General features: G+C 34.3%; 1 protein-coding gene across 11 annotated transcripts in view; it reads left to right on the top strand.

Annotated features, from left to right (window-relative positions):
* Positions 1-17,009, top strand: part of LOC106868398 (protein transport protein Sec16A) — a 133,280-nt gene that overhangs the window by 96,056 nt on the left and 20,215 nt on the right. For all 11 annotated transcript variants that reach the window (XM_052972901.1, XM_052972886.1, XM_052972899.1 and 8 more), the window contains 6 exons: positions 1,617-1,748; positions 2,842-3,110; positions 8,646-8,789; positions 10,424-10,522; positions 12,905-13,007; positions 16,708-16,773. In XM_052972901.1, the coding sequence (XP_052828861.1) occupies positions 1,617-1,748; positions 2,842-3,110; positions 8,646-8,789; positions 10,424-10,522; positions 12,905-13,007; positions 16,708-16,773 (813 nt within the window). The remainder of the gene's footprint in view (positions 1-1,616; positions 1,749-2,841; positions 3,111-8,645; positions 8,790-10,423; positions 10,523-12,904; positions 13,008-16,707; positions 16,774-17,009) is intronic.

The following is a 17,009-nucleotide window of genomic DNA, read 5'->3' on the forward strand; positions in this document are numbered from 1 at the left end:
GGAAGTCTTGCCTTATACATCCCCAACTCTCCATTTTCTTACCTTATTAATAATAATAATAATAATATATATATATATTCTTTTGTTTGTTTCAGTCATATGACTGCAGCCATGCTGGAGCAGTGCCTTTAGTCGAACAAATTGACCCCAGGACTTATTCTTTGTTAGCCTAGTACTTATTCTATCGGTATCTTTTGCTGGACCTTTAAGTTTTAGATTAGTGGTAACATCCTAGTAGGCTAAGTTTCTCACATAGATTTTTCACATTTATTCTTGTGATTCTTATGTCCTTGAGGAAAACATGTTATCCACAACCAATTTAAATGTTAAGACTTTTGCATATTGGATGAAAGCAATTGAAAAGTGCTTTTGTGAGCATTCATTTGCTATAATAGGATTATAATAAATTATATTTGGACATGGAGATACTGATATTGAGAAAAAAAGGGAAAATAAAGATTGCCAAAGATAATTATAGCCTAAGATAATAAGAGTAATGTTCCTTGCTAAATAGCAGCCTTTGATTCTTAACTTATTACCATTATACTTCTTATAACATATTTTTTACTAGCTCCAGTCAGTGGACTGCATTCATGCTGGGGATTTTACTAGAAAAGCTCTTAGTTGATTATATCAATCACAGATTTTAGTCAAGCATTTATCTTATCAGCTTTGAAAGTGAACAGCAGGCAAAGTCAGTATGGTGTAAAGGGACATAATGAAGGCAAATCAAAATATTGCTAGGCATTTTCATTTAGTGCTCTGATTTTGCACTCTCACTGTGTACATACATCAATGGCTGATGCATCTGGACACATCTTCAGTCATGTGCCTAGTATCTTTGAGTGTTTCAAGTCTTACAACATCAGACACCCTCCTCCAGGTGACCCAGCTGAGGCTGATCAGGCACCGGCTTGTGTCTAGATGGCTGGTTAGCTAACCCATGGCTCTCCACTTTTGATCCACAGCCATCTTGAGGCCCCCTTTGCCGCATCAGTGGTACTGCAGATGGTCTTCCTCCTCACTCCTTCGATGCCTAAACTGGGAAACCCCTGCATCCAACCTCCACTGGGAGACACCTCGCTCTCCAACCAGCCCGCTGGCAGTCACTGACCAGACCCACGTACTTACAGAGCTTTCTCTCAAAAGCTTCTTCCAGACGATCTTCCCGTGGGACAGTCAGCTCCAGCAGCAGCACTTGCTTGGTGGACACTTGGACATGAGGACAATGTCTGGTCACAGAGTGGTGACTGCAATGTGGCCAAGGAACTTTAGCTGATGCTCAAGATCCACCAGTAGCTACCAGTCTCTTGCAGATGTTAGGATACTATTCAAGCGCACACATATATATTCATTTGCATAAATGCTTATGACTGGCTTTTACTGATCCCATTTACCAAATTCAACTCAAAAGGCTTTTGTTGACTTGAAGCTATGGCCGAGAAAAATACCGAGTGTCACACAGTGGACTTGAAGATGGAAACATGAGGTTGTGAAGCAAACATTTTAATTATACACTCAAGTATATAAGTTCAAATATATTTGTATGAGAATTCATTTTTCTATTTCTAGTCATTCAGGTTTCATTCCTTGTAATATTTTATTGTTATTTATAGAATATTCCTATAATTATACACAACAACAACAACAACAACAACAACAACAACAGCCACAAGAATCTATGTATAACTATCAAGAAGAAACAGATGGACTTCAGAATTCAAATTATCACCAGAATGCCCCTCAAGGTAAGACATTGTTTTTTTTTCTTTTTTTATCCTTTAATAATCAGAATTAATTTATTTTGTTGGCATAATAACAAATTCTTATATTTAAAATGTTAGCTGAGAGAGAAGAGGCACTTAAGCTTTTGTATGGTCTGGTCTTCTTGATGGGTGTCAGTAATGTACTTGACTGTCAGTTTGAAAAACTGGAGGTCAACATCTGTTGGTAAAATGTGGGAGAGTTGGGATTCTCAAGGGTGGTGAGAATGGTTAATAAAAAAAATGCTCAGTGCAGAATCTGGCAGGTAAAACATAGTAGGTAGGTTGAGAAGACCTGGATGTTTCTCAGAGTTTTATGCGCGTGCATGTGTTTGTGTGTGTGTCTTTGTCTTGGTTGTAAATAACCATCACCATCACCATCACACAAATGATGTTGCTCATTTCTAGTCTTCAGTGAAAAACATGTCTGGCCATGGGAACATATTACCTTGTTTGGAATCAGGTGAGTGTTGGCAATAGGAAAGCTATCGAGTCAAAGAAAATCTGCTTAGTAAATTTACATCTGACCCATGCAAGCATGGAAAATGGATGTTAAAAATGATGATGATACATATTGCCAAAACTGCAAGCCAAAGATGAAGCTTTTCTCTATATTTCATGCAAAAAAAAAGAATTGAAATCCTTAGTTAGTGTTTTTTTACTGTTTCACATTTGTTTTTCCATCCTAGCATGATTTGTATACATCTTTTTATAGATTTGGATATTTACATGCTTTCAAAGCTATGATTTTTTGTTGTTGATTGCTTTTCCTAATACTAACTATTAAAATCTAAAATGAGAAGTAAGTGTGACAGTGATGTCTGTCAGACAGACTGACGCAATCAGAGTTGTATTTGTATTCATTACTATGTCTTCAGCAGTCAAATGCTTCAACCGCACAACTGTCATCTCTAAAATTTCTAATGCTACCTTATTTGGTTTTCTATGCAAAATAAATGTGAAACAGTCAGAAAGTGAAAATAAATTAAAAGATTTTTATTTTGTCGTAAAAAGTTAGGAAAAAAAAATCACTGAGAGATTCTTTATGATAATCTATTTGTTTCTGATGTTTTTATAGAGACAGTTGGATCTGATGCCCATCTTGGAGCTCGAAATAATACAAGTGATAATCAAGCATTTGGCAGTCAAGAACAGCAGGTTTCAGCCATATCTGGGACACAGTCTTGGGAAAAGCCTTTACATCCACCCCAAGCTCAAAATATAACCCAAGGATCTAATTTACATTCTGAAGAAGGAGTATCTGGAGATCAAGTAGCTTCTTCAACAACTGAAACTACTAATTCTGAAGGAGGTGGATTTGATTATTTTGGAAGCAGTACACACAAGGTGAGCAACCAGTTGTAGTATTTACGAAAATGAACTATTCCACTCCTCAAATGAGACAGCATTAGCAATTGATGGCATCTCAGTATTAAGATTTCCTTTTTTTTATTATATTAAAGTATTATAATAATGGGTTGTTTTCAAATTATTATCATCTGGGTAATTTTGTGGAATATATTTTAATTTTTAACTTCTCCAAAAGCTTGCAGATGTATCGTGATGTTTTATTATATTCAAAGATTTTGGTGCTTTGTTGTATTCTGCAAATGATTGTGACATTTTAAAATTCAGTTGAGATGTATTTTCTCAGACATGGTGATTATATTACCTTAGATGAATAACAACTTTGTCTCTGTTATAAAACTTGTTTCCGTGTATTCTAAAATTTTATGGAAATATTTTATTTTAGAAAAGTATATCAAATTGTAAATAAATAGCAAATTCTTCAGAAACCTTGTTCGCGTTTTTCATGGCCTTGATTATTTTATAAAAGATAAAATTACTGCATTACTAATGAATGATTTCTGATATGGAATACACTGGTTATGTATATATATATATATATATATATATATATGTCAATAAGAAGAAAAGTAAAGTAATTGTTAAAACGGAGTGATGATAACCTATTTGCTTGTAAGGCTAATTACTTAGTTGATGTTACATGAACTTTTGATGTTACAACAGTTCTGAGATTAAGATATGTCAGAGCATGCAGCCTTTTACTCCTTTTATTGTGGATAAAATTGTTTCTTAAAAGTATTTGCTTATAAAGATATTTTCAATAATAATGGAGTAAAATGAGGAGTGGATAAAAATGCATTGCTACTTCTATGCAAAAAAATGTTATATTATTTTTTTTTCTGTGACACTAGAGAAGCAAAACAATTTAATTATTTATTATTCAATTACATCCAAAAGTAAAGTTGAAGCAAAATTTTTGTTGATACCTTACAGAGAAGGGGAACAGCAAATCTTTAATAATGTAATTGTTGCACTGTCATAGAACTCTATTAAAATTGTTAGTAGGTTTAGCTGAAGTGCATATTATATTTAATTACTTAGATTTATAGTATTGGAGAATGTATCTTTTTTTTTTATGCTGTTTAGTATAGTTATCTTTTTTTTTCACAATGTTCAACTTAAATTTCCATTCATTCAGTTATATTGTTTATCTTTAAAGAGTATGAAGTTAATTTATTTATATTTCTTTTGCTTTTGGATTTGATGTTATAACCTTGAAAATTGTGTTTATAATTAACCTTCCAGTTAGCTAATTAATTATAGCTTAAAAATGTGGTTACTTTTTTTTAAAGTAAGGAATTAGCTGATTCTTTTGAGGAAAGCTTGTTTGTACAACATGGTTGATGATACAATAAGCAATGTATTATCTGAAGTCCACTAATTTGTTGAATTATATAACATTAGGATTATCATCAAGATGGTGGTGTGATGTAATGTATCATCATTGTTTAAAGTTGGAGATAGAGAGAGAGAGACATACACACACACACACAGAAGTACAGTTTGAGGCTGAAATCAGTAGAAGCTGTAAAGGAAAGAGAGTTCTATTAGAAGAGCTTCTAATTTCAGAATCAACATGGATATTTCATTAGAATTTAGCAGAGAAACAAAACTGATGCTAAATGTTTGTGTGAAAATGATGAAGAATTTAGGCACCCATGCCAATGTCGTCTCCTTCATTGGACATGAAACTCTGCTTGCGAAGACTTGTTGGGGAAAGCGAAATCGTAATGGCACCTGTGCCCAGCGTCGCCTTCCTGGCACTTGTGCTGGTGGCACATGTAAAGACATTCGAGTGAGATCATTGCCAGTGCCGCTGGACTGGCTCCTGTGCAGGTGGCATGTAATATACTCCATTTTGAGCGTGGCCGTTGCCAGCACCGCCTGACTGGCTTTCGTGCCGGTGGCACGTAAAAGCACCCACTACACTCTCGGAGTGGTTGGCGTTAGGAAGAGCATCCAGCTGTAGAAACTCTGCCAAATCAGATTGGAGCCTGGTGTAGCCATCTGGTTTCACCAGTCCTCAGTCAAATCGTCCAACCCATGCTAGCATGGAAAGCAGACATTAAACGATGATGATGATGATGATGATGAATTTTGTCATTATTAAGCTGGTGTTTGGAACATCAATTAACATAATATTTTGAAAAAAGCATTTCATTTAGATCACTTTGATACAGGAAATTTGTGCCATAGAACCAGGCATGGTCTTCAGGCTGCTTGGTATCAAAAGGGTTATAGCAGAAGAACTTTCTCACCCGAACTTTTTTACAAATGGAATTGTCAGAAAGTTTGCCCTGTGGATAGTAAATCAATGTTATTATTTGATGAATTTCATTTACCCAGGTGCAAAATAGAACATGAATTTATGTGAAAAAGGTTTACTGATAAAATATATGCAATGACTGAGAGCAATTCTAAGTATGTGTAAATCTGTTGGCCTAAATGTTTTGATATGATTAAAGCGATGAACATGCATTGCTTGTAGCATAGTGTCAGCAAAAGGAAATTTTCAACTTTGAATTGAGTAACATTTTTGAAATTATTGCACAAACTTCTGGTCATTATCCAATTTTTATTGGTGATATTACATTTAAAGATCATTAAAACCCTTTTGTACCTGTATTTTTAACAAAGATATAGTGACTTTTTCAATTAAATTTTAAAAAGAATCTAGAATTTAGTTTGGCTCAGTACTCCTTACATTGTCATCATTTTACATCAATTTTTCTGTACTGGCATGGATGGATGGTCTACACCAATGCAGTATCTCAGCACTTATTGCTGTCATTTGCCACTTCCTTCATAAGATTCAGCATCCTGAGATCAGAATTCACTATGTTTCATGTTTTCCTTGGATTTCCTTTTCCAAGCTCTTTCCGCCCGGTTCTTCACTAAATTGTTATTTTTACATGCATCTGATTCAAAGCAGTCATCTTTCTTGTATCCTAATTCCTCTATTTAATTTATGAGAAAACTTTGGTGGTGTATGGAACAAAGTAATTTAATAGTAAATCTAAAATTTTCGAACTAAAGAAAAAAAAAATCTTCTCAGTTACTATTGACTAAAAACATACTCATTTAATAAGATTAGATTTGTGTTGATGTAAATGTAAATATAAGTCAGTGTTTCTGCTGTTGGGATGAGGTTCATAGTCTGAAAAATTATCTTATGTAGTATGATAGACTGCTGTTTACTATTTTGAGATCAAAAGGATCCATCAGTGGATGAGCTGCTATATCAAGAGAAGAAAGAACAGTATTGATGATGTTTTTTTTACCTCCAAAAGCATTAATAACATAAGTAAACTGAAAGGGTGTTGGTTGATAATTGAAACTACATTGAAAGTTCATTGAAAGTTTAGTGTCTAATCAAAGGCACTCGATATATTCCATATATTTAGCATTAAATAGAGTTTTATTTAGAATGGTGAAAATGATGACACCTTATGGAGTTCTACAAAGACACAAAATAAACTATACTGTTTTCTAATTTGGAACTGTGCTCTCTGTTCAGCCTTGAAGAGATGGGCTGTTTCTGCTGCATGTATATATGTTGGGGCATTTTGTATCTGTTTTCCCATCCAATTTTTTAATGTTTGATGTGTCTGATGGTGTTACAGCAAGATGGCCTTGCAAATTTCACAGCATGATGGATAATTTGTAATAATGTTAAACAGCAATAGAGGATCCACTGAAAAATAAACTTGAATTATTTTGTGTGTTTCAAACTGATAAGAGTTGCACAAACCAATGTTTTTATTTTTGTAGCTGGTTTTCCTTGACTGGATGCTGTTTCTTTAACCAACAGTAGAACTATTACCTTGTCACCCGAAGAACCCTTTTTTTTTTGGTTTTTTAAAGCATATAACACAATGAACTACATCTAAAGCATCCAGTGTTTCCTTTCTCTATACTGATTGTTATCATTTACTTGATAAAATACCACAGATTTTAAAGAAAATTTAACTATTATTTAAGAAAAGAGAAGTTAAAATATGAAATGAAAATAAGTGTTAATGAAAGAAATATAAACAGGAATTCTTATATCTGTGAAAAGCTTCATACTAGAGCAAAACTTTTCCCACTAAACATTTTAATTTTTTTCTTAATTGGTCTCAAGATTTATACATTTGAATTTGAATTTGAAGCAATGACTTTTACAATTGGATGAAAAAAGTATTAGTTATTGTGGAAGTGATATATAGTTACTTGAGCTAGCTAGAGTAATGTACCTTGTTGATACAAAGGATGCATAACTTGGATTGCTGCTGGTCGACCTGGCACATGAGTTTCTTATAAATTTTACTTTTCAATCATTGTATTATTAATAATGAAGTATTAACATGAGGCTTTCTGAAAAGTTTTATAATGTTTGAAAGATCTATTCAATTTTAACTAATTTGGAAATGCTGATTTTAAACGAACTAAGCTTATTCAGTTTTTTTCCTCCCTACAAATTTTTATGTTGTACTTGTCTTATAACAAAAAGATTATTTTCTTTTCTCACAACTCCAAGATGAAATATTTAGAATAATACTTTATTTTTACAATACTTTGAAACCTATGGAGGTTTATTAATGTTGGAAAGAATAGATTGAAAAGGTGTTTCACTTGCCTACATGGAAAAAGATCTGTTGGACTGTTCCTGTTAGCTTTGATTGAGCAAATCTATTATCTAAAAGAAAACTTTGTGACCATATACAAACTCATGATTCTAGATGTTTATTTGGGTTTTATTATTCTAATATTATTCTAATAAATTAGATATGCAGAACAGTAAATTATCAAACAGCTTTTTATATAATGGTCTTTAACTAAGAGGAATTTTATATAAGACATTTAGTTTGGATGATAGAATGCTAGAAAAAATATGCTTTGCATCTCCATGGGAAGAGTCTCGTGCATTTGTAAACAAAATACAATTGACCATAAATAGTGGGTTACTCAAAGGTAAAAGTGTAATAGAGATTCTGTTCTTGTTGCTTGTGATGTGGATAAATTGCATTCAATTTTATGATATATCAAATTAAATCCATCAACAGACAGATTTCCAAGAACGAAAAAATATTTTGGCTGAAAGGAAGGAGACAATTTGGATGTTATTCATACTTCAAATTTTTACAAAAGATAGCATTATAAAAAGCTAACCTAAGTGTTCCACATTATCTAGTTTGATACTGCACTGTTTAAGTTAAGATCATGTCAGAGTCAATTCCAAGGTTAATAAAATGTTACAATAATGTACAGTACTGTTCAGTATGTCCTATTATCATTATAATACACTTATTCTCAATACAATAGCAAGAAAGATAAGTTCTTTGTGAATTGAATTGCCGCATTTTGATTTTAGTCAGGAATTGGTCTATTTATGTCATTAAGGCAAATCTTAATTACTAATATACCTCTCACTAATATACCAGTAATTTGAGACTGCATGTTGTTATTGTTGTTGTCATTTGATATGATAAGGAAGGAATGAATTTCTTATGTAGTATTTTTTTTCTCTTGTAGCCTATCATTGCACCAACACGTTACGGGAATAATCGCCAGCGCACAATATCAGAAAGCAGCAATGTCAGTAATGGCAGTGCCAATAGTGTCAAAATGGCATCACCAAAGAAAACAAATAATGCTGCCAAACCCAAACCTGTAACTGTAAGTAAAAAGAAAAAATCCTGTCCTATTTGATAAGGTAGTTTATTATGGGATACAAATTTATTTATGTACTCTTTTACTTGTTTCAGTCATTTGACTGCGAGCACCGCCTTTAGTCGAGCAAATCAACCCCAGGACTTATTCTTTGTAAGCCTAGTACTTATTCTATCGGTCTCTTTTGCCGAACCGCTAAGTTACCGGGACATAAATACACCACCATCGGTTGTCAAGCGATGTTGGGGGGACAAACACAGGCACACAAACATATATATATATATATATATATATATATATATATATATATATATATATATACACATATATACTCTCTGAGTGATTGGCGTTAGGAAGGGCATCCAGCTGTAGAAACTCTGCCAAATCAGATTGGAGCCTGGTGTTGCCATCCGGTTTCACCAGTCCTCAGTCAAATCGTCCAACTCATGCTAGCATGGAAAGCGGATGTTAAACGATGATGATGATGATGATGATGATGATATGACAGGCTTCTTTCAGTTTCCATCTACCAAATCCACTCACAAGGCTTTGGTCGGCCTGAGGCTATAGTAGAAGACACTTGCCCAAGGTGCCATGCAGTGGGACTGAACCTGGGACCATGTGGTTGGTAAGCAAGCTACTTACCACACAGCCACTCCTGCATTTTAAATTGTTTTATATTTCACCATATTCACTTGGATTATTATGAAAATGCAAGAACTTATCTGTTCACTTTGTATCTTTGAGGTCAGGAGGAATAGGAGACCCTTAACTTATAAACAGGTAGGGAATAACATTGGGAAGGGCATCCAGCTGTGAAAAGGACAATACCTCCGTAACATATTTGTGTAAGCCATGCTAACATGAAAAAACAATTGTAAAAATGATCTACTGAACAAAGTATGCATTTGGGTAAGCTTTTGGAACAAGTTCTTTATAGCTAGATGTCTTTCCATTGATAACCATTTAATGCTTTGTCCCCCTCCGTGCTAACATGGAACATGGACGTTAAATGATGATGATGATGATGATAATTATAATTTTTGCATACAACTTCGATGAAAGCTTTATGGTGAAATTTGTATTTAGCATTATAAACAATTACTGTAACTCTGTCATTATTTATATGTTTGACTGGAGGTTATGTAGAAAGCTCTTTTAGTAGGTGTAGATGACAAATAGAAGCTTTCAAAATCTAGAGTGAAAGGTATTAGAGTTTTGGGGTTAAAGATACATACAAAAGACTGTATAAATGAAGATGTCACTGCTGTAAATTATCAATTCTGTGGTAAGTCATTAGTAGTTGCACAAAGATGCCAGAAATATACTAAATATTTTAAAATAATTTTATTTAATTTCTCAAAGAAAAAGAAAAAACAAAATAAATAAAATAAAATAAAATAAATAAATGAAATAAATATTAAAATTATCCTTCACATCCAATGATATATTTTGACTATTTATAGTAAGCTCTTGCTTTACTAAATATATTTCCTATTCTAGTATTCCAACAGAGTTCTAGTTGTTATTGCAATCTTTATTATGGACAATACTTTCCCAGCATTAAGGATTAAAACTTCAATCTCCATTTGTAACAGTGCTATTAACAATAACGATACCTTGAAATCTCAATTCTTCAGGGAGAGACCAAGGGTTGGTGGAATAGTTTGAATATATTCAGTCAACTTGGAAGGCAGAAGAAGAATGAAATGATACTTCCTGAAGATAAAAATCCTGCTGTAAGTTGCATTAATTATTTTTCCGAAGACAATTTTAAAATTATGTTACAATTTTTTTTTTCTGGCATGTAGCTGAAGCCAATTAAAGACAACTAATTTTTAATGTCTCTTCATCAAATTAGCTAAGTATTTCAAGTTCTAATATTTATCAAGTCCAAGGTGGTGAGCTGGCAGAACTGTTAGCATGCCGGGCAAAATGCTTAGCGGTATTTTGTCCTTCATTAAATTCTGAGTTCAAATTCTGCCACGGTTGATGCTGCTTTTTATCCTTTCAGGGTTGATAAAATCGATGTAATCAACTTAACCCCTCCCCTGAAATGGATGGTCTTGTGCCAAATTTTAAAACCAATATTGATCAAGTCCTGTTTTGATTTGGTGGTTTTCATCACAACAATCTCCCTTGGTAATTGAATCTTCTCTCTATGGATTCCATAGGAAAAGTTTGTTGCTTTGTGAGCTTGTTGCATTGCTTGTGTATTTTCTATTGTTGACAACTGATAATTTCTAAGATAATATATTTTCACAGGTCGACTTTTTGCCTATTTTCTTATAGGCTGTATCCTTTTCTGTAAGGGCATATTTCTTTCCCTCTGTCACCAGAACATTTAAAATAAAGTAAATGGTGAAATGGTGAAGTTTTGGCTTTTTGTTTTAAAGCAGTATTAACCCTTTAGCATTTAAACCAGCCAAATACTCTATCTATTTTATGTTCTTTCTGGCCAGACCCTGCTTCTCACACCTACTCTGCAATATCATTCTAAAAATAATAACATCATTAAAATCTAGAGCTATGAGATAATGCATGAGTAATTCAAAACAATATGTATAAATAAGCATTATATTTGACAGACTAATCTGATTGCTAAATGATTAAAAGAAAACTCTCTTTATAGATGTAGATTGATATGTCATTATTTACTAATGTTTAAATTACTATAAAGAAGTTATTATAAATAATGGTAATATGTTATTTATTTAAAAGTAACTGCAAGGTTCTTCAATAAATCCTAGTTTGTTAACCATAGTTCCCCTTATTACTAGAAATTTTCATAATACACTCTTTAATTTATATATATATATATATATTTTATATCACTGCTGGAATTATTTTCTTGTTTCTCCTTTCACACAGAACTGGGGTGGGGAGAACCCCCCCTCCAAAAAACAAAATGAAAACAAAAGAAATTTTAAGGCCTTTATATATAAATAATTTAACTTTGTGTTATACGATGATTGTATACTCCCATCTCTAGAAACCTGGTAATTTAAGAGTTGTACTAACAGTTATGATATTAAAATGTGACAGGAGTTGTTAGATTATTCCTTTTAATTAATAAAAATTTTGCTCTTATTTCATTTTTCCTCTTTAACCCTTTTGTGACACATGATATTTTGGTATATGTAGCCAAAAAGACCAAAGTTTTTTTTTCCTGTTGAGATTGAAATTGATGGGTGCATGTAGAAAACAAGGGATAAAGTGCTTAAAACTACTTTATTAGTATGTAAAACTATATATATATTATATAGTATGGGGGCCAGTCGTCAAATTTAGTTCGATTTCGATTTCACTGGCCTCAACAGATCTTCTCCTTCATTGGACACTAAACTCTGCTTGCAAAGACCTGTTGGGGCAAGTGAAAGAGAAATTGTGATGGCACCACCGTTCGGGTGTGATCGTTACCAGCGTCACCTTCCTGGCACTTGTGCCGGTGGCATGTGAAAAGTCATTCGAGCGAGATCGTTGCCAGTACCACTGGACTGGCTCCTGTGCAGGTGGCACGTAAAATACACCATTCTGAGCATGGCCGTTGCCAGTACCGCCTGACTGGCCTTCGTGCCGGTGGCACGTAAAAACACCCACTACACTCTCGGAGTGGTTGGCGTTAGGAAGGGCATGCAGCTGTAGAAACTCTGCCGAATCAGATTGGAGCCTGGTGTAGCCATCTGGTTCACCAGTCCTCAGTCAAAGTGTCCAACCCATGCTAGCATGGAAAGCGGACGTTAAACGATGATGATGATGATAGTATGATATTATATCTATTGAAAGACAATCACGGATAGACTGTTACACTTCAAAACATGTGTTTCATTGGACCAATGGATCGACTTCAAAGTCCTTTCAGCTTGTATCACTTGGACCGATCAGTTGGGTGTTGCAAAAGGGTTAGAAAAAATCTTTCAGTTATATTTCATTTTTGGAATGAATACTTTTCTAATAAAATTCAAATTGAAATACTTGTTTTATTTTGATGAGGAGCATCTAGTTGTTAAAGCTGATTAATTTGGTAACCAATTTATTAACAATTTTTTCATAGATTGTTGAAGAGAGAACGGAAGATGTATTCATGTTAATTTTGCTTTTTAACCCTTGTTTGTCATCAGATTGTGTGGGATGCTGAAAGAAAGAAATGGATCAATACAGGAGAGGACGAAGAACCAGAAGCTGAGACTGCTCCACCACCTAAGGATATAGATCTAAATAAACGTAAGATTAGATTCCTGATATTTTTATTACAATGCTGATATGATAGACTAGTTGTTAACTTACCCCATTCATAGAATTTTTAAGATTTATAATTTCAGCATCCTAAATGTTTAATTTCTCTCTACCCCAACTGTCAGAAATTAAACCAAGCCCTAAAAGAATACAATTGTTAGATTATACACGTACGACTAGAATGGAGATAGCAAGCAATAATTGAAGGTACTTGGAATGTACAAGACAATATATAATTCAACATTTAAAAGTTCATACATTAAATTAAGAAATTATTTATATAATGCAGTTGTCAAGGTGCAGGCATGCCCATATGCAGGTGTGGCTCTGTAGTCAAGGAGCTTGCTTTTCAGCCATGTAGTTTTGGTTTCTACTGTGTGACACTTTGGGCAAGTATCTTCTTCTATAGCCCCATGCTCTCCAAAGCTTTGTGAATGCATTTTATAGATGGAAACTAAAAGATGCCCATCATATATTGTGTGTGTGTGTGTGTAGACAGACATGCACCCACAGGCATGCATATATGTATTTTTGATGGTGGTTGTTTAACTTCATTCCTATCCTTATCAAGTAGACTTAAGGAAAAAAACATAACATATAAAAGTATATACTATCCAATATTAAAGATTTGGTTGCTATTTCTAGCAAGTGGAGCCATTGCATAGAAGTCTTCATGCTGACTTGTGTGGGCAGTTTTGAGATTGGAAGTACATTTCTGTTGAATTAATTCACTTCATCTCTTTGTTATAACCTGAAGTCTTTACCCTAGCCAGTAACTTGAGGGTTAGACCATGTCATGAGGATTTATTATTAATTAGCTATATGAAGACAAAATCCTTGATTTTGATCTGAAGGACCATTAAAATTTGCCGGAGCAATTGTAATATTAAAAGAAAATTATCTCCCTTAGAATGTATTTTACAAAGTTGTCTCCCTTAAACAACTAGCTTGCTTTCACACCCGAATTATTTAATAAATGAGTAACAGCAACATCACAACGATAATTTCTTTATTAACAACAAGGGCTCACAGAAAAGGAGGACAGTATTAAAGACAATATATAAACATAGTGGGTTGTTTTTATGAAGGGCATATAAAAAAAAAGAGTAAAAAATAAGTAAAGAGAAAATTCCAACAAGGAGTCCCTGCAGAAAGATAATGAAGGAAAATCTCACAGAACCTATATCACTCTGATCCATGAATGTAAGCACCCTCTCTTAGTTGTCATTTTCCTGCCTACAGATGCATGCTCAGAGCTAACCTGTTCATTTGGGCTTTGTTCACTACTCTCACCCACCTTTCAAATTTACTGGAGGGCAGTATTTTCTGCCCCACCTTCACCAAATGGCATTTGGGAAAGTTAATGAAGGTTTGGCTGAAGAGGAACATATCCATTTTCAGTCTTCGAATCTTTTCCACCACACTGTCTCTTTTGTCCAACTGATTTTGGAGACTGTGGAATAAATGATAATCAGATGGGGCAATGTCTGGCGAATATGGTGGGTTCCTGTTCAAACTACACCAGCCTTTGAAATGTCATCCTCACTGTATGTGGCTGAGTATTATCCTGATGGAAGAACACCTTTCATTTTGAAACCAAAGATAGTTGTTTTTCTTTTGGCACTGACTTATGCTGCTTGCAGTAGATCTCCTTTGTTATTTGGTTTGGGTTTAAAAGTTCAAAGTGGACTAAACCTTTCATATCCCACCAAACAGATAACAACAACATACGTGGGTGAAGACCTTCTTTAGCCTGGAATGCTGATGTTTCTCCTTTCCTCACCCACTGTTTTCAGTGCTCGGCATTTTTATAGAGACCCTATTTCTTGTCACCAGTCACTATTCAGTCCAAAAAAGGTTCATTTGTGAGCCGTGGCAGGTAAGAAGAGCACATATTCATGCTCTATAGACTCAGATAATTTATGAGGAAGCCATTGACCCAATTTGCTAACTTTTCCGTTGGCATGCAGGTGTTGATGAATGGTTGAATGACCAATTCCAAGCTTCTCTGCTAGTTGCTCAACAGTTATGATGAGATTTTGTTTCACAAGGTTTTGCAGGATGTCCTTGTGGAGCCCTACAGATCTTCCAGGATGAGGCATATCTTCTAGGCTGTAGTTTCTGGCTGGGAATTTCTGGTACCACCATTGATACTGGCTTACGCTTGTTGTCCGATCCCCATATACTGCATTAATATTCCTCGCACTTTCCGTTGTGCTGTTGCCTTTATTGAACTCATAAAGCAAAATATACTGAATATGCTACTTTGTCACTTCCATTATAGCTTTGAAAAAATAAGTATTAAAATTGAACTGCAGTCTTCAAAATTTGCACTAAGAATTAGGACAAGATAAAATTACTACCTGCTTTTATAGTAAAGTTGTTGCAGCTAGTTTATTCTGTCCTACTCCAACTTTTAGTTCATGCACCTGAAAAAACTGCATTATTTATGGGATGACCCAATATAAATATTTTTTATCTAATTCTTGTAGAGTACCTGTTTAATGTTTTCTTTCTAGGATTTTCATTTTTATTGTGGGATATGTATTTTTGATCCAGATTGATCATACCACCTTAAAATTATGACTGCACAGTACTTGTTGTTGAATTCCAAGTCAAACTTGTTCTGACAGACTTAGGCTCAAAACCCTTTCAGCCTTGTCTATCTGTATTTTGTAGGAGTATTTAGAACTGTTATCATCTGATATGTTTTTTCCTTTTCTATGATGGTTGGGTGTGATTTGATGGAGGTTTGGCTGCTATTTCAGTAAGTCAAGTTAGCATTATAGTGTCTCCCTTGTTATTTTGCAATTGTAACCTATCAGATTTGAAAATAGCCCACAAATATCTGTTGTAATTTTGGATGTGTATTACCATCATTTGAGGGAAGCCATAAGTACCACTTAGAAAGATCATAAAGTAGGGCTTCAATTAACTAAACAAACAAATCAATGTGAAATAGTTATGGAGAGTTATTTATGCTGAATATGTCATTCCATTATCTAATTCTTTTTATGCCAGCAGAAAGTTTATATGGGACTCTAGTCATCATCATCATCATCATCATCGTTTAACGTCCGCTTTCCATGCTAGCATGGGTTGGACGATTTGACTGAGGACTGGTGAAACCAGATGGCAACACCAGGCTCCAATCTGATTTGGCAGAGTTTCTACAGCTGGATGCCCTTCCTAACGCCAACCACTCAGAGAGTGTAGTGGGTGCTTTTACGTGTCACCCGCACGAAGGCCAGTCAGGCGGTACTGGCAACGGCCACACTCAAAATGGTGTATTTTGTAAAAAGGAGAAATTGAAAAAAAATGCATCTTTAGAAAAGACCTGCAGTAAATATATCTTCTATAGGATTATGGCAAATCTGCAATTGATGTTGTTAAAACATACTATTTCAAATCAAGTAAATTTATGATATCAAGACAGCCAGAGATGTATGTGTCCATTTCTTTATTTGAAAAATAGAAAACAAAGAAACTGCTTTACATTAAATCATCAACTGGACTAGGTATTAGAAAATTTTATACTTAAGTTTCAGTATTGTAATTATTTTATATGGATATGTCTCTCTGTGATCACACAGTGAGTGTGTACCTACCTAAACACCTTTCTCTCTCTCTCTTTCTCTCTCTCTCTCTCTCTCTCTCTCTCATAATTCCCCTCTTTCTTCTTTTCCAGCATCTATTCCTGAAGCAGGTCCTCCACCGTCTACTGGGAATAAGTTTGCCTTACCCAGGGCTCGAGGTAAGTACTTTCCCTTCCACTAACAATGTTTATCAGATTCGTTGTTACAACTGACAATCCATCCTCCCCTTCATTCAAGTTAATAGCTTCTTACATTTGCTTTCCTTTTAGTAAATTAAACCAGTCATTTACTCATCTAAACTCCTAGTACAGATTCCAGAAAGCTTTTACTCTTAATATCTGGACAGTGTGATAAAACTGACCACCAGCTAACTGGTGCATAGATGAGTTACTGA

This window comes from Octopus bimaculoides, chromosome 1 (assembly GCF_001194135.2).
Source record: "Octopus bimaculoides isolate UCB-OBI-ISO-001 chromosome 1, ASM119413v2, whole genome shotgun sequence".
NCBI lineage: Eukaryota > Metazoa > Mollusca > Cephalopoda > Octopoda > Octopodidae > Octopus > Octopus bimaculoides.